General features: G+C 41.3%; 1 protein-coding gene across 3 annotated transcripts in view; it reads left to right on the top strand.

Annotated features, from left to right (window-relative positions):
- LOC132393154 (proteolipid protein DM gamma) overlaps window positions 1-19,067 on the top strand; it is a 182,934-nt gene that overhangs the window by 91,038 nt on the left and 72,829 nt on the right. The window contains exon 1 of one of the 3 annotated variants that reach the window (XM_059968042.1): window positions 13,104-13,275. The exons of the other annotated variants lie outside the window; for them this stretch is intronic. Within the exon in view, the coding sequence (XP_059824025.1) occupies window positions 13,212-13,275 (64 nt within the window). The 5' untranslated portion in view covers window positions 13,104-13,211. Of the gene's footprint in view, window positions 1-13,103; window positions 13,276-19,067 lie in introns of those variants that run through there. 3 annotated transcript variants of the gene reach the window in all.

The raw sequence follows: 19,067 nt of genomic DNA on the forward strand, positions 1-19,067 counted from the left end.
TTGCATTCTGGGTTCAGTTGGGGGACAGTGGGTTCCCACTTTCTCCAGTGCTGTTAAAGTAGTTTCCTACCTCCTTGGGCCTTTTGCTGTGCGTTGAAGTAAAGGAATCAAACAAAATAAAATGAGATGAATTGCCTGCACTCGCTTCCTCCTTGGGTGTTGAACTGCAGTTACCCCAGTAATTTTCCTCCGTTTTGTTCTCTTGTCACGGCTCAGATATGAATGATGATGAAGGAAAGCACAATGGGAGAGGCTCTCTGTGGTGAGTCTCCGCTGTTGTCTCCCATTATCTATTCAGAGCGGGGATGAATAGATCTGAAGAGTCCATTCACCCATAAAGACCCAGGGCCGCCAAGCTGCCCCAAGGCGAGTAGTTTCTCATGGGTAGAGTCAACGGGAAGAGCTGGCCTGTTGCTGCTACGCAGATTAAAGCTTGCTGAAAAATCATGGGAGTACTGAAACGGATGAAGATTGAGAACTAATGGCACATGTGTTTGCAATTCCAGTGGTGTCCTATTTCCAGTTTGCTCAATGTAACTGTCTCTCTTGTAGTTCCTGTACGTGATCATTTAAAAACGCTTTCAAAATTGCTTAAGTGTCAGACTGAAGATGTGATTTTGGTTACACTTACTGCTGAATGTGACAAAGCCACGTTGCAATCAGTTGTGAAAAACAATAATAAATACTACAGAGTTGACTTCTACTTGGCAGAGAGTGGCATTGAATGAATCGTTTCTCTCTGACTGGATTAGTGCAAGTAGTGGGGGCCCCAGGGGGTTTCTATTAACATTCATGCTTTTCTTCAGTGTACAGAATATACAAAATAATCTGTGGAAATATTAAACTTTACTGAAGAAAAAGTAGGAAACTGGTGAAGTGAGTCGACAATTCAGTTCAGTGCCAGATGATATGTTTTCTGAGAAGAGGCATTTCAAGTGAGTAAAATTTAAACAGTGCAACAAATAATGTGCTGGAGGGTACCCGTTGGGTCAAGCAAGTGTGTGAGAGGGAAGGAATAGTTGATGATTCAACTCAAAACCTTGTGCCTGTCCAAAATTGGGCATGCTGTGTTGGTGTCGGAATGTGTGGTGACACTTGTGGGCTTCCCCAAGCCCACCCTCGGGTGTTTTGGCTGTTTACACAAATAACACATTTCACTGTATGTTTAGATGTACACATGGTAGATAAACTTCAATTTTGAATCCTAAATCTTAGATCTTGAACCTGTCAGTCATATAGAACCATCTTAGGCGTCTTGGGCCAAATAAGAGTCTGTTGTGTGTTGAGAAGAGAGTACTGATTTTGTTTATTGTGGGAAAACCACTTGCATCATTTTGCAGGTCCACTGCCTTCTCTTCTCCCCTTCCCTTGTCTCCTCCCGCACCACAAAGGCAGACAGGCAGTGTGCTTTCAGGATTCCTTTAAGCCACGTTTGATTGGCTAGGCAGGTAATGGATAAGAACAGGGGTCCTCTGCTTGTCTACATACTAAGTGCCCACAATGCTGGATTGAAGTGCCCTTTTCATATTGCACTGAGCTAAGGATTTTACCCAGCTTTTTATGTCTCGCTTAAAGTCTCATTTGGGCATTGTAGTGTCAGATTCAGTCAGCCACTGGAGTCCAATGTACCACCAATATTTCTGCTGAGGGTTTCAAGCAGTGATCATTAATGGATCAAAATGGTGAAAGAATTTCTAAATTTCCTGTTCTAGTTTGACCGGAAGAACTATCTTTGCAGATGCTGAAAATGTAAAATGCTGGAAATGCTGAGTTGCTCATCAATACCATTAACTATTTCCCTCTACTAGATGTTGCCTGACTTACTAGATATTTCCAACATTTTATTTCATATTTCCAGCATCTACATCTTTTGCTATTCAAATAGTGACGGCACGTTCACAGCCCAGTGACGGCAAATTCACAGCACAGTGACGGCAAGTTCACAGCACGGTGACGGCACAGCAGCGCCTCCAATTCCTTTGGAACTTGCGGAGATTTTGATTCAGTATGATGTCTAAAACTTTGACAAACATATATAGATGTGTGGTGGAGAGTATATTTACTGGCTGCATCACAGCCTGATATGTAAACATCAAAGCCCTTGAACGGAAAGTCCTACAAAAAGTAGTGGATACAGCCCAGTACATCATGGGTAAAGCGCTCCCCACCTTTGAGCACATCTACATGAAATACTGTCTCAGGAAAACAGCATCCATCATCAGGGACCCCACTTCCCAGGCCATGCTCTCTTCTCACTGCTGCCATCAGGAAGAAGGTACAGGAGTCTCAGCACTCACCCCACCAGGTTCAGGAATAGGTACCAACCCTCAATCATCAGGCTGTTGAACCAGTAGGGATAACTTCATTCAACTTCAATTGCCCGATCACTGAAATGCTCCCACATCCAATGGGCTCACTTTCAAGGAAACTTCACCTCATGTACTCAATATTTATTGCTTATGCATTATTTATTTATTTGTTTGTTTGCCTGTTTATTTATTTATTTATTTATTTATTATTAAAGTTTGACGTCTTTTGCACTCTGATTGAACACCCAAGTTGGGTGGTCTTTCATTGATTCTGTTATGGGTATGATTCTATAGGTTTATTGATAATGCCTGCAAGAAAGTTAATCTCAGAGTTGTATGTCGTGATAGATATATAGTTTGATAATAAATTTACGTTGAACTTGGAACTGACTCCAGCTATAGCTGTTGGAGTCAAAAAAGGTAATAGTTTGTTGGGAAGCAACCTTTACCCCTACCTCTTGATTAGAGATCAAACAAGCACATCCCTGAATTTATTGAGGTCAGACTGACTTTTCTCCATTCGAGCTCAGTGGATTCAATATCCTGCAGGTTACACACTAAGCAGCCCTCTCAAGCCAGCAGAAAATCCCCCCATGCGCATTTGAATTTAATTCAGCGGGGAATCTTGTAACTGCCTTTGTAAAATCAAACACACCCCATCCACCGCTCTGCCTCATCAAGATGTTTTGTTACTTCCTCAAATAATTCAAACAGGTCCTGAAGACATGATCTGTTCCACACAAAACCATATTTACTATCTCTATCAGATTAAGCTGCTCCAAATGCTCATAAATCCTTGTCTCTAAGAATCCTCTCCAATAAAATTTACTATCCTAAATATCGATTAATTTACTATTGATTAATACTGAAGCAATGTGTTCATTAAGGGCCAATACTACTTCCTCCAAGTCTAGGCAAATGTTTTCTCTTTCTTCCCTGATTGGCTCAACCCTCACTCTCATCTTCCTCCTTTTTTTCATATAAGTCGGGATGTTTTTAAAATCCTACTTGCCGAGGCCTTCTCATATCCCGTTCTAGCTCTCCCAAGTCCATTCAATCTCCCTCCTGTTACCTTGTAATTCTCAATTACCTTGTCTGATCCTTGCCTCAATAGGACAAACGTATTCAGAACTCCATACAAGTACTCCCTGAAAAACATCCATATTTCTCTTGTGCATTTCCCTGAGTACATTCATTCCCAATTTACTGCATTCCCAGGTTGCTGCATAATAGCATCATAATTAACCCTCCCCCAATTAAATATTTTCTTATACACTCTGCTGCTTTCCAAGGCTTTGGGGAAGATTGAGGAGTCGTGTTCACTGTTTCTGAAATGTTCACCCACCAAGAGATCTGTCACCTGATGAAGTTGTGGCATAATAACTGTTTCTGAAGCTGGTAGTGTGGAACGCAAGGCTTCTGTACCTCCCGCCCAATGATAGTAGTGAGATGAGAACATGGTCTGGATGATAGGGGTCCTTAATGATGGATGCTGCTTTCTTGTGGCACTGCTTTAATGTGCTCAGTGGTGGGAGAGCGTCACCTGTGATGGACTGGACTGTATCCACCACTTTCCGTAGGCTTTTCCATTCCTGGGGGTTGGTGGTTTCATTTCAGGCCATGGTGTAACCAGTTACAATACTCTCCACTGTGCATCTATATAAATTTGCCAACATTTTTGGTGACAGTTTGAACCTAGGCACACTTCTTAGAAAGTAGAGGTGCTCTCATGCCTTCTTTGTGAGACACTTGTGTGTTGGTCCCAAGGTCCCCGGGACATTAACACCCAGCAATTTAAAGTTATTGGCCCTCTTCAACTCCGTTCCCCTAATGAGGATGGGCTCATGATGCTCTGAATCCCTCCTCCTGCGGCCAACAATCAGCTCTTTGGTTTTGCTGATGTTCAGTGTAAGTTTGTTGTTGTGGTATCACTCAGCCAGATTTTCAGTCTCCCTCCTATATGCCAATTTATCTCCACCTTTGATTCGGCCAACAACTGTGGTGTTCACCCGCACACGTAAATATGGTGTTGGAGTTGTACTTGGCCACACAATCATATGTTTAAAGTGAAAAGAACAGGGGGCTAAGCATACAACCGTAGTGTACCTCTGCTGATGGTGATTGTGGAAGAGATGTTGTTGCTAATCTGCCAGTGAAGAAATCAAGGATCTTGTTGCACAGGGAGGTACTGAGCCCAGGGCCAGGTGTTAATTGAGGATGACAGTGTTGAATGCTGAGTTGTATCTGTGGTCAATGCAGAGCATCCTGACATATACATTTTCATTGTCCAGGTGTTCCAAATCTGAGTGAAGAACCAATGAAATGCTATCTGCTGATGACCTGTTTTGATGGCAGGCACATTGGAGAAGATCCAGGTCACTCTTCAGGGTTGATATGCTTTATGACCAACCTCTCGAAGCACTTGTGAGTGTAACCATTGAGGCATGTGACCACACTCCTCTTGGGCACCAGTATGATTGATGCCTGCTTGAAGCAGGTGGGTACCTCGGACTGCTGAAACAGTATTCAGCCAGGTACGCTGTCTGGACTAGATGCTTTCCATGGATTAACCCTCCTCGAGGATGCTCTCACTTCAGCCTCAGAGGCTGCAATCCCAGGGTCGTTGGGGGCTATGGGAGTTCATGAAATGCCTCCATGTCCTGTCAGCCAAAGCAAGCACAAAAGGCATTGAGCCCATCTGGGAGAGGAACCTTGTTGTCATTTATGTTGCCTGTTTTGCAGGGGGTGATGGCATCCAAGCCCTCTAGAACTCGAACCTGACTGTTGAGTAGTTGTTCTGACTTTTTATATAAAAAGACAGCTATTTTCAGTGTAAAGGAGTACACAGAGTAGCAAGAGAAAACTTGTACCTTAAGATACAATTGAAGTGGTGTAATTTTGCGCTCAGTGGGAGAAGTGATTGTATCTGCCTTCCTGTTGTTTTACTTCCCCCTCGTCTCTTTATAGTTGCACAGTTTACTGCCTTCATTTTCCTGGACTGTTTGTATTAACAGAGGCCACAGCTGATTGCTTGTGTTTGTCATGGTTCTTCTTTTGATTCACTTTAACACAATATAGGTAGGAGCACAGTTGGCTCCAACCCACTATTCGCTCATATCTAGCCTCAAATCTACCTGAAATAGAATAATTTACCATCGTCATCAAATTCACTCCTGATTGCTGATAGAGTTCGATAGTGAAGGATATTCTATGTATATCAATGCAAATCAGCAAAGAGTGTTTTGGAACTGAAATGAGTCACTTAACAGAATCTTTTCACATGTCTCAGTCCATTTAAAAATAATAAACCAATTTTCAATTAGTGGTCAAGGATGTCAGTTTACTATAACATAGAGAGCATTACCTATGTCAAACAGTACGATGCTGAGATACATCCTAAGATGTGGTGGGTGGGACACAGTGATGTAACCTGTGGTCTTCCGGTGCTCCGGGACTTTCAACATCAGTTACCTTCGCCCAGGCGACCAAGTCAGGGTTGATCATCCTGGTTTGTGTCCTAGCAGCATTGGTCCATGGCTCACACCTCTTGATCCACAGCCATCTGGAGCCTCACTAGCGACTTGCCCTCTCCAAGTTTTCATTTATGATGGAAGACTGAGCTTATGGAGCTGAATATAAAACTTTATCTTGCTATTGACTGAAAGCACATCATATTTCAGCAGAAACATATGAACGGCAAGCACGAAAGGAAGCTCACTGAAGCAAGTCGTTTGCTCCTGTGCAGACTTGTTGGACATTCAGGAGCCAATATCGAGCACGTGAGCTGAGATAGAGCCAATGCAGAAAGAGATGAAGAGGCAGCCACAGAAAACTGGGGTGGACAAAGTAAACATCTCTTTATGTATTGTGTTGTCTGGAACAATGGCTAAGTCCATTAGACAAGTGCTTATATGAATGCTGTCCTATTGCTAATTATTCATGGTATCCTGGATACCAGGAAAAAGTAACATCTGCTGCAGATGTGTGTGCACCTTGCTAGTGGTTAATGATTTACACATATATATTGTTCCATCAGTTTACTTGTTAAATTTGAAGAACATTTGGAGAGTTTCTACAGCTCTCAGGGGAGCAATCTGATCATCACTATTACCCCTCTCCTTACTCCCCTGTACCCCTGCAATTTATTCTCTCTCTCATGTGTGCCTCATTGATGCTTTTTTTTTTCACCTTCAAGTGGGTTGTATTAACAGTGGCCAATTAAACCACCAGCAGATCTTTAGGGTGTCAAACAGTAGGAATGTGTGAACACCACACCCTGAGATCAGGAATGAAATGGTGAGTGAAGCTTGCAGTATCTTCTGCACCATAGTGCTGAGGCTGGTTGAAGAATTGAGAAAGGTCCCGTAGGGCCACAATGATATACCTAGTAGCTATGAAAATGATTCACATCAAGGTTTCTATTCAGTCAGTGGCATATTGACAATGTATGGAGGGATACAGGGAGAAGGCAGGAGATTAGGGCTGAGAGAGAAATTGGATTAGCCATGATGAGACGGTGGAGAAGACTCAATGGGCCAAATGGCCCAATTCGGCTCCTGTATCTTATGGTCTGAATGTCAAGGCTGATGAAGATGCCCTAAAAGCTAGCCGGAGCTCTGAGAGTAATTCTAAATGCTAAAGCTGAAGATTTTGAGATCAGAAGACAGAAAACTTGTAAATCTATCAGAGGAACTTGTCTTCTTTACATTGCTTTGTAAATGATTCAGTTGCAGTGGGAAAATGTGATTGTCACTATGACTGCGCAAACATGAAATCATCACTGAGTTGTTAATAGTTTGGTGTTGGTGACACATTCGTTTAAGTTTCCTCTTAATGAGAGTGCAGGCAACATTTTTGATTTTTTTTCTATTGAAGAAAGTCACGTGTGTAATTTTGTTTTTCGGGAATGAACCTCATCTGAAATGTAGAGGATTTATTGTTGCAATGAGTAGGGAGGGAGCACAGCACAATTCGTTCACTTTACTTAGTTTTGGCATACTGCTTCACACATCTTACGGCCTTTTAGGAAAGAGCAAGTTTCATTGCATGCTGAAGTGGAGTCTGTCTCTGGGGTTGCCAAACATGGGCCTGGCTTCACTCCATTCCACGGACCTTGCCCCTTTACCTGCCCTTCATAGAAAACTTTCTGCAGGAAAACACTTTTGACTACAAGTCTATCATTTAATGATTTGATGACACAATGAATGTAAAGAAAGATGTACAAATTATTGTTCTCCATAGATGTATTTTTGAAAAATATGATTGTAATGAAGTTATTTTCAGTACATGGTTATGTAACAAGTGAAGACTAGATACCAGTACTTTATTCCAAATGTTCTTTCTAATACATGAAGTTGACCAGGGAGGACTATAAGGTGACAATGCATTCACATCGCATTACTAATCCCAGTTAGTCAATTGGCCATGGTGCTAATGGATTCTTCTGAATTTCTTTCAAACTCGGCAGCCTCACTGTACCTTAGTCTTATACAGTACAGCAACTTGTTTTTTTTTTAATTTACACATACAGAAAACAAAAATCAGTGCGTCTTTCTTTACATTTGTTATGTCATCAAATCTAATATATTCTGCTAAATGTTGGACTTGTGGTCGAAAGAGTCGTACTGCAGGAACTTTTCAAGTGCCTCATGAGTAGAAAGCACTATTGGGGACCATGACGGAGCAGTAGGTATTGGACACAGCTGTGAAGAACATTAGATTGGTGAACTCTATCATTATAGCTGGTGCAATATAGTTGAGAGATAAATCTATAAATTGTGAAGCAGTATACTAAGGCTGATTGTATCTCATAAGTCTAATACTGAAAAGCTGCTCTGTTGTTATTTTACCGATGTCAGAAAGCATGGTCATCATAGAAACAGATGTTGCGGAATGCATCGGTTTACTGAGTGCTTGATGCAGCCTCCTCTATACCCAACGTAAAATGGACCGCTTTGATGAGCACCTCAGCTCCATCTGCTATAAGTGGAATTTCCAGGTGTCCATCCATTTTATTTCCTATCCTTATTCCTGTTCTGAATTGTCAATATCTGGCCTTTTTTTTGCATAAAGCACTCTTAGGGTGGAGAAGCAACACCTTGTATTCTATGCAGGTAGCCTCCAACCTGATGGCATGAACATTAATTTCTCCTTCTGTTAATTTTTCTCCTCCTCTTCCCTCTTCTTCTATTCCCCACTCTGTCCTTTTACCCAGTCTGCTAAGATGCCTAACACTTCTCCTCTCCACCCCCACCCCCCACCAGTGCCCCTCTTTGCCCCCTTTCTCCCATGGTCAACTCTGCACTCCTATCAGATTCCTTCATCTCCAGCCCTTTACATTTCCCAGCCACCTGGCTTCACCTATCACCTTCCAGCTGGTTCTCTTTCTCCCCTCACTTTTTTATTCTGACATCTTCTCCTTTCCCTTCCAGTCCTGAAGAAGGGTCTCTGCCTGAAACATGGACCATTTATTCATTTCCATAAACTCTTCTTGACCCGCTGAGTTCCTCCGGCAGTTTATGTGAGTTTACTGAGGTGCTAGAGAAAGGCTGAGAGATCACTTCCATTGACAATTGAGAGGGAGCTCAGCGCAGAAAAGGAATTGCTTGTTCTCCATTAACTGCTACAATATTATTTCAGCAGACAATCTCATTTTTAACTTTGTAAGGCATAGGCTGAAGAGCAGTAAGCGATGAAGTAACTGCACTCACATTGATGATGCAGAAAGCCCCCATGGAAATGTAGTGATCTCTGTAGCTTGCATTTTACCTGACTGAATGTGTTGTTTGCCAGTTCTCGAGGACTGCTGGCATCTCGCCTCATGGATCCTCAGGAAGGAAAGCACAACTTTTAATTAAAGTTGTACGCATATACCACAGCAAAGAATAAATATTAGGGCATAAGAATAATAATTACAGTCGTTACTATAAGTCCACAGAAGTGGAGTTCCACAGGGATCAGATTTGGGGCTGCTGATGTTATTAATTTACATTAATGATTCAGATAAGAGCATAACAAATAAACTAGTAAAGTTTGCTGATGACACAAATTAAGTGGACAGGCTGATAACCTGCAGGCAGCAGGATCAGTACAGTTAGATCTAAACAAAATCTTGAAGTGGGCAGATAAATGGCAGGTGAAATTTAAAGTGTAAAATATTACATATAGGAAGTAGAAATATTAGATCTAAATATACCGTTGGGGGAGGGGTTTGAGTACATTATACGAGAAGGATTTGTGCGTCCTGGTAGACTCGTCACTATCAACATCTAGACAATTCGCAGGAGAGATTAGGAAGGCTAATAGAATATTGCATTCTACAACGTGCTCAGTGAAGTTCACGTCAAGAGACATTCTCCTTAAGCTGTATAATGAGCTTGTGAGGTCACACCTTGAGTACTGTGTAAAATTTTGGTCTCCATATTGTGTAGGCACTGGAGAGAGTTAAGAGAAGGCCAACTATACTCATTCCAGGTCTGCAAGGTATAAGCTATGAAGAAAGGTAGAAAGAATTAAATCTTTTTAGCCTTAGTAGACATAAAATGAGAGGAGACATGATAGAAGTGTTCAAAATCATTAAGTAAGGTGGGTGCCAGGTGCTATTTCAAAATTAATCCATCAACAAGCGCAGAGAGCCAGAAGAGCAGGCTGGTTAAGGGCAGATTTCAGACCAAAATCAGGAAACATTTCTTTACACAACGAGGTGTGGACACCTGGAGCAAACCACTGAGTTGTGTAGTTGAGAGCAGTACCGTAGAGACTTTCAAATCTAAACTTGATAGTTATTTCAACACGCTATGTGAACAGGAATGTAGCGAGCTTTGTTGGGCTGAATGGCCTGTTCTTGGCAAAAACATTCTAATAAATTAATAATTAATAATACAAATGCTACTTATCATATTTTGAAAATTTTACTTATTAGAGAATGAAATTTCACACTAGAATTAGTCTTCAGGGCCATGTAGTTTAGAAACTGTTTTGACATTTCATCATAACTCACTTGCACCTCATGCAACTTTGTATAACATTCCACAGCAGAGCTCTTTTGTCGATTTGATGAGCCAAGAGACTCCTCTGTTGGCCTGGGCACTCCATCTGAGTCGTCCTGATCCCACAGTGCCCCATGTGGGAATGGCAGTTTCCTCTAAGGTGCCAGTTAATGGGCACATCGGTTAGTTAAGTGCTAGATGACCTAGTTGGCACAAGCACTAATCATTAAAAACAGAATTGTTTCAATGGAATGATCCTGTGATGCCATCCCTGTGGGACATAGGAGCAGGGGGGGATTTAGGGTAAATGCAGTACCCCATGCCTGCTTTGTTATTCCACTAAGGTTGTAGCTTTTAGCATCAACTTCCTTTTCCAGCCTGAGTCCCGCCTCCATCTTTTCCTGGAATCCAAAAATTTAATGTGGCAACGAATGTTCTTAGTGACTCAGCACCTCCAATGGAAAAACCATAAAGTTTCACAATCTTCATCTCAGTCAGAAGCAGCGTAGCCTTTACCCTGAGTATTCATGCTCTTGCCGTAGTTTCCCTTATCAGGACAAACCTCTTCACAGCTTCAAGCTCCTGCGAACCAGTGGTGCCGAAGTGCTGCAGGGGAGCCATGGTTTCAGTTGCAATGCTTCCTTGACCAGCTGCAAGGGCAGCAGTAAACGGAACTTGCCTTTAACAATGCTGACCATGGATACTGGGAAGGATCCGAAGATATGACCAAGTGTGTGGAAGTGAGAGATTATACAGCAGATTTTTTAAAAGGCAGAGAATACATATACATATAAAAATGTGTGTGTGTGTGTGTGTGTGTATGTGTAATGTATTGCATCTCCTGTGTTTACATGGGACGGTATCATGAGAAGATGTGGGTGAGGTTGGAAGAGCATACCCAAGCAACTCAGTGGGTATAGTCCCTTCAGAATGTTGGAAGGGTAGTTCTGCCGAAAGAGTTTCTGGTACTGACTCAGAGTGCAGGGCATCTACTTGACTTCAGTTTACAATACCAACCCTGAAACCTGCTCTGCAGCCGCTCCTTAGTCATGTTGGGTCTGAATAATGTACAGGAAAAGCAAACAGTGTCCATGTGCACATTGCGTGCTGCTGTATGCTACGTTCCAGTATCTCTGTGCTTCAATATGTCAGGCACGTGGAAGACGCCCGAAAGAAAGGTGCGGCCTTCTTGCAGAGCCTGATTTTTCAGTGACCTTTGCTTTTTATTGGAAGAAGAATCACATTCTGGGGTGTTCATTTTTACTCCCTGGTTTTTCAGATTTCATGCTTCTCTTCATATTTTGCACCTCTCCTGTTATTCACCTGCCTCCCTCACCCTCTCTCCAGCACTGTGTGCAATTCAGGAGAGATGGAATGACACAATGTAAAACTATTCCTCTTAACACAAACATAATGTGTGCATATTCCAACCTTCTAGGCCAAATAAGCTGGTGCTAGGCTTTACTCTCAACAGAAACTGACAACAAATAATATTGCTATGAGACAATTAAAGGCCAACATTGTTCTAATCCAGGAGCAGCAAAAGATTTACATGTACTTGATTTCACTCATTTTAGAAGTAAACAAGGCCAGACTGGGAACATAGGAGCCTATGTTCCATCAACTGCATCGAACAGGTTGGATGGACTTCCCTACAACAACTCTGCAGAATCTAAGGATGAAACAGTTTAGAAGAAATGGGGGGGGGGGGGAAGATTCTCATTGAAGTACGTGGAATATTGAAAGGCCTAAATAGCGTGGATATTGAGAGGATGTTTCAATAATGGGGGAGTCTAGGGCCAGAGAGCACAGCTTCAGAATACAAGGACATCCTTTTATAACAGTGATGGGGAGGAATTTCTTCAGCCAGAGGATGGCGAATCTGTGAAATTCATTGCCACAGACAGCTGTGGAGGCCAAAATATTGGGTAGATTTAAAACGGAGGTTGATAGGTTCGTGATTAGATGGGATGTCAAAGGTTATGCTGGGAAGGCAGGAGAATGGGGTTAAGAGGGATAATGATGATAAGTCAGCCATGATCAAATGGCTGGAGCAGGCTCGATGGACCAAATGGCCTAATTCTGTCTCTATTTCTTATGATCATATGGAAACCATATGTTAGTTCAGTACCTTAGGCTCTCTAGACATCATGCTCTTACAGTTATGACCTGTGGACGTTACTTTGTAAAAACAAGACAGCAATTTAGGTATGAATCTTTTGTGTTACAATTCATCTGTTAGTAAATATGTGAGTAATTATGTTCTTTTTCAATCCTGAGTTTAAAAAAAGCTAGGCTTGAAGGGGAGTGAAGAGTAACGGTCTATTTTTCACCACATCCCATCAGATGCAATTAATTAAGGCTGTCATCTGTGTGGAAATTTAAAGCAAATTAAAATGCAGAACACGACTTAAGAATGCTCTTTGGGAAAAGTGGTCCTCTCATTGTGCAATGACATGCATTCTCCCAAGAGACCAGTGCAGCGGGGATTTTTTTGGAGACTGCTGTGAGTAGACGGAGTCCCCTTTATTGTAGGGCACAAACTCTCTCATAATGTAATCAATTCATCCCTCCATTCTTTGTCATTTCGTTTGGTGTGTTTTAGAGGAGAATCAGAAATGTACTTTTAAACTTTAGCTGGGCAGGAGCTTGAGCAGAATTTTAATTCAGCCGTGCTGGTTTAGAAGTGGAGCCCTCCGTGACGTATGTGAGACCATTAGCTGGCAGGGATCTTCATGGACCAGTAAGTTGAGTAAAATCGCCTCTGACAAGACCTCTGCATCTCTGGAAAGGACAGCGTTTACAAAAAGCAGCACTGCACGTCTCAATCACTGTTGCAGTGTGAGTTAAAGGTGAAGAAGGAAACAAAGAGACAGCGGGAAGTGTTGTCTCTGAATTTGCCTTTGTGTCTAGGATGAAGCCGGCTTTGGAAGCTACAACCCCCGAAGACAATCACGAACTAAACCAAGAAAGCAAAGGTATTGTACTATAAGGGCTCAGCTCAGCAAAACCACTGCTGGTGATGAGGTCTGGATCGGGCTGGGGTGTTAAACGCAGCTCTGAATTTCACTGCTGCCATTACTGTTGTTAATGCATTTTTGTGCTTCATTTATTTCAGAGATTAAATCCCAATTAAAAAAAAATGTAGTTTTATCAAATTTGGTTAAAAATTTCCATCTGCATTGTTATTGCGATGCCACTGACACAGTGGATAGGAACCCGGGTTTCGGGAGTGCTTGGGGTGTTTTAGGTGATTGATGTGACAGAATTCAATGCTTCACCAGACGCAGTAAATCTAGTCCAGTCGTACGCCTCTCACCAAAAGCCACCATCAGTGATTTAATGCTTTACCAGACATTAATAGGATTCACTTCTCAGAATAAGTCCTTTCCAAATGGAGGTTGTCAGCGCAGTGTTCATCATCATCAAAATGCACCTTTAGAGAGACTAACTGTTTTAATTTAATGCAGTATGAAAATTAATTCAGCTCTCACAGGGGTTAAAACTTCTTGGGCTAGGCAGAACATGATTGTGTACAGATATGCTCTATAATTGCAAATAACTCTGCGCCAATTAGGGCTGACACAGCCCACTTAAAGACACAAGATTTTGCTGTTTTGGTCCATCTTCTTTGAATTTGAGATTTCCATAATTAAACCAATTATGGTCAATACAAATGGAAAAAGCCTCCTGCCTGGAGAATTGTGCAGCATGTTATTAAGATTGTGTTGCCCAGCAGAACAGTGGTTTTGCACACAGAAATGGCAATTACGGCTTTACACAGGGATATTTGTGTGGATTTAAACTGTAGACATTGTGATCAAGTGTCTCAGCAGTGTAGGTTTTGGTTCAGATTCTGTGGAAAGGTTTGTTGGTAATTTTTCTCAAAAGTGCATCATTTAAAAGCGAGTGGAGTTGTATGATTAGGCTTTATCCCATTGTATCGCTGAAGTTGCCTTTTCCAGTTAATTTTGTAAGTGCACTGACAAGATGTGTGTGCTATTTTTCTATTAATGGGGGATAGTTTTCAAGGGGCCTTCAGCAAGGATACAACTGCTCTCCCTCCATTTTGTACCTGGTCCAGACATGTCTCGGCATGCCACAGTGGGCTTTAGAAGTCTGAAGATTGAATGGAATCATTAGTTTTGAATCATCCCTTCCCTTTTGCAGATCCTCTTGTAATTTCTCTGGCCACCAGTCACAAGGGAAATGTGACTGAATTGGGGAAATCTGGTGAGATAGATTGAGATATTGAGGGTTTCAAGACACATATCTGTCAGTGCAAAGTGCAACTCGAAATGGCTGGAATAAGGGCTTTTAGAGAACTGAAATCATTCTCTCATATGAAGGTTAATTATACTCATTGAGCCCTTCAGAAAACGTGAAATTTCCAAATGCTGGAGAAACACAATGCTCTAGAGGTTGAATTATACTAGGTGCTCACCCCAGGAGTGCAGCTGAGCCGTGTGCTCCTGTGACTGCATACTAACGTACCACCCAAATGAGACAGGGTTCACTCCATTTACAGATCTAAAGAAGGTGGAGGCAGTGGTGAAATTATTAGATTAGTAGACTTGAGACTTTGGTGAATGGGTTATTTCAGATCAATAATACACAGAGTTTTAAAACTGGGTAAAACTTACTTGTTACGATATTTGCAAAACAACTGGACAGACAGAAAACACAGGTTGATCCAGACCTATATGTCACTCCAATCACACTGAGGTCGATCTTAAGTGCTTCTTCAGTTAAGGAGCAAAAAGTATGGACAATAAAAGCCAGTGATATTATGTCCTATGAACTAGTAAATAAAAGTTCAGAGGCTGGGTCTGCACAAACAGATGTCCACAGGCCACATGCTTATTACCCTGGGATATCAAATGCAGGTGGCTGCTGTCTACTTTTCTTTGGATGAGTTTTTTGGGGGTGGGGGAAGGAGTGGGAGAGGACAAGAAATCAGCTTGAAGCTTCTTTCATCTGATGACTTAAGCTGTTACTGCTAAACAGTTTAATTAACTGCAGAGATCACCTCCAAAGCCAAGCCATTTTTGGAGGCTACTAACAGCATGATGATTTGTAGCATTGTATTTGTCTTCCAGCTTTCAGAGCCACACATCAGAATGAAAATCAGAAGCTTATGAAATCAGGCTTCTCAAACAGGATAAAGTTTTACATGTAACTCTATTTCATTTGGGAGTAAAAGAATATTTGAGTTGGAGTCTTTTCAAAGAAAGAAAAGTGCTAGCCTGTTGCTTCTTTAAGATGGGAATGCTGAATCATTTGGTTTAATTGGGATTATAACTAGAGCATAATGACAGAATTGCAGGATATTAGAAGTATCCTGAATCCACAACATGGAGGTAGACCAATTGTACGCTTGCTGAAGGCCCCTTGAAAACTATGTTGAATTCTAACCCCATTAATCGAAAAACAGCACACAAATCTTGTCAGTCCACTTAAAAAAAAATTGGAAAAGGCAATTTCAGGAATGAAAATGTAAAGGGTAAAGCCCAAGCACAGGAGGTGGTTTTTATAAGTCTTTGCTTTCCCTGGTCTTGCCCTGTTGCCCTGTAATTGATTTTCCTTCAGATTTCCATCCACCCTCTCTGGTCCCCCTCATGGCCCTATAAAGCCATGAGTTTCAGATGGTAACTGCTCATCACATGAAAAGTTTCATTTCTTATAAGCTTTATCTAAAGTTTTACGTCTGTGAGCTCTATTTATGAACACCATTGATTAACCAGTGTTCAAAATACACCACGCTCCAGCATCCCATTATTCTTTGTGTAAAGCAACGTTTGGCAGAATTAATTTTGCTAGTTCTCATTGGGCCTCTGGTTTGAGAAGTTGTTTCAAACGATCTAGTCATGGAACCATGGCAGAAATGAATGGTGCAAGGAACTGGACTCGCTGTAAGTGGGTACTGTAGACTACTCTTTTTAGCTAAGAGAAGAGTGCTTCAGAAAGCTGGTCCTGTTTCAAAGAAGTGCAGCAGCACAGCATTATGGCACAGCCTTGTTTGATCTTCTTGTGGTCACAAGTGCGGATTGGTTGGAGAAATGAGCTTTTCAAGATAGGAATTCATAAGGATCAAGTAGCCCCAGGCAGACTGAAATGCACAGCTGATTCAATAATGTCTTTCTTTAAAAGAAAATAGTGCGGTAGACACCCACTTCGCCACAAAAAATGGTTACCAGTTCTGTGTGAGCTGTTGAGGTTAAGTCAGATGACTTTAGTAAGAAATGTAAATCTATTTAAAGGTTCAAATTGTTTTGGCCTTTCATTGAAATCCCACAGATTATACCGTATATGATGTGAAATTGAATAAAATCATCTCTATGTCCTCCTCAATCACTGGAAGTTCCTGAGCAAGCTAATTTATTCCAACTTTGAAAGAAAAAGCAGTCAACAGTAATGGGGCATGAATAATCAAATGTTTCAGCTGTTTTTTAGAACAACTATTTTATACAAAATCTCCTTTCAATGTATATTTATGGGAGTTTTTGTTTCGCTTTTCATCTCTAATTAATTCCAGCATTGGTTAAGATTCCTAGTCCGAATTCCCGTTACTATGTTGAACTTGATGCACCTTTAGACTTGCTAGTGAAACGCAATTGGTCCTTCAGACCTAGCACCAAATGTTAGTATCATCTCTCAAAGGAAGTCCAGAGAGCTATCATCAACAGTGAAGCTGCATCATTCCCAGTCTTTCAGGGAATTAGCTCCATACTATGGGTTTGATGGAGATCTTTCTAAAGAAATGTATTTGTCCAGTGAGTTGATCTGAATTGAACACAATATAAACTGATGAATTTTGGAATTCAGGAAAGGGACTGAAAGATGTTTAGAAATTAAATAATCAGGGATAGGCATTATTACAGGAAGAAAAACTAAAAGATCAGCCACAATCTTTTTGAATGGCAGGTACAGGAGCCTGAGGGCACATACTCAACAATTCAGGATTAGCTTCTTCCCCTCTGCCATCAGACTTCTGAGGACATTGAACCCATGAACACTACCTCACTACTTTTTTCCCCTTTTTGCACTATTTATTTAACATTATATATTTACTGTAATTTACAATCTTTTATTATGTTTTGCAATGTACTGCCATCACATAATTTCCTGTCATGTGCCAGTGATATTAAACCTGATTCTAATTCTGAGGACCAAGAGGGCTATTACTGTGTCTTCATATTCTTCCTGTTATTAGGCTTTGAGTGTTGTATGATCGTCTTACAGAAGAAGCCTTTCATTTATAAAGTTTTTTTAAACATTCCAGCTCATCCTATAGTGCTCAATAAATACAGAAGCATTTTATTCAAATGTTAATCATATTGAAATAGAAGAAAATGCAGTAACAAATCTCTACATAGTAAGTTCTAAGTAACAGCAGTCAACCAAGTAGCCAGATCATCTATTTCAGTTATTAGTTGATGAATAAACGTTGACTGCGATATCTGAAGAACTCCATGGAGTTTTCTATTGTGAAAATATATATGCTGTTGCAAGTAACTCCACATGTTTAAATCTGCAGAGTTAAGGAAATGAAAATGATATTTCAATGTGTAATGGATTTATGTAGAGAGGTGGCAGGTTAAATTAACCATACTAGCACATCAATGAACAGTGGATCTTTCAGATTTAGTCATGAGATCTGATAGGGAGGGCCAGCATGTCATACCTAACCGTCCTGCAGAAGGTGGTAGTGAGTCACTGCAGTCTTTCCAGTGAAGGTTCTCTCACATTGTCTTTGGGCAGAGTGTTCCAGGATCTAGATCCAGGAGCAGTGATGGAACAGTTGTACGTCTCCAGTGTTGTGAGGGACCTAGGAGGGAATGTGAAACTGTTGAGAATAGAGATGTTTGAAGCTGCTGTGAAATGGACGTTGCAGTTTCTGATGATGGAGGGTGTGAGCATCAGTTGTTTGTCAGGCAAGCTGCTCTGATTGAAGTGATGTTGACATCTTTAGGTCTCCTTGTAGCTGTACTGCTCAGAGTGAGTGAAGGGTATCACATTACTTTTCTGCTTTGAGCTTGTGGATGATAAAAGTTCTAACAAATCAAGAAGAAGCTTGTTGATTGTATGATACCAAATTTTTCAGCTTCTTTTATAATGACCCTATTTAGATAACTGATCCAGTCAAGTTCTGGTCACTGGTCACCTCCAAGAATAGTGATGCTTGGACATTTAGCAACATGATGAGCATAAATTTGCAATGGGCATACTGTATCTAATCGGAGGTTCCCATTGCCTTGCAAGTCTCACTTGATATTTGCCAACCCTTGCTGAATGTCAATATTATCTGAAGAGATGCGAAGGGAGTCATCCACTATGCAGTCATTAGCAAACCTCTTAACTTACCAAGAGCATAGGTTATTAATGAAGCAGCAGAAGTTAAGCTTGGGACACTATGCCAAGGACTTACTGTAGTGATATTTTGGGGCACAAATGACTTCCCTCTGGCAATCTTCCTTTTGACGGTATGACTGTAGCAACTGGGCCAGATTACCCCTTGTGTTTGTTGCTTTCAGTTTTATGGGGCTCTTTGTCACCCTGCATTCTCACTGGACCTCTGGAAGTCAGCTTGTTTATTCGAGTACAGACTATTTGTTACAGCGAGATCAGATGCCAGGCTGGGCATCAACAATCAGGTTTTTGGTGAGTAAATGCCAATATGCCGCAGTTAACAAACCCTTCCATCATTTAGATGATTGTGAAAAAACAAATTGGTCGTAATTATCCATATTACTTTTGTTACTAGGTTTGA

The sequence above is a fragment of the Hypanus sabinus genome, chromosome 4 (assembly GCF_030144855.1).
Source record: "Hypanus sabinus isolate sHypSab1 chromosome 4, sHypSab1.hap1, whole genome shotgun sequence".
NCBI classification, from domain to species: Eukaryota; Metazoa; Chordata; class Chondrichthyes; order Myliobatiformes; family Dasyatidae; genus Hypanus; species Hypanus sabinus.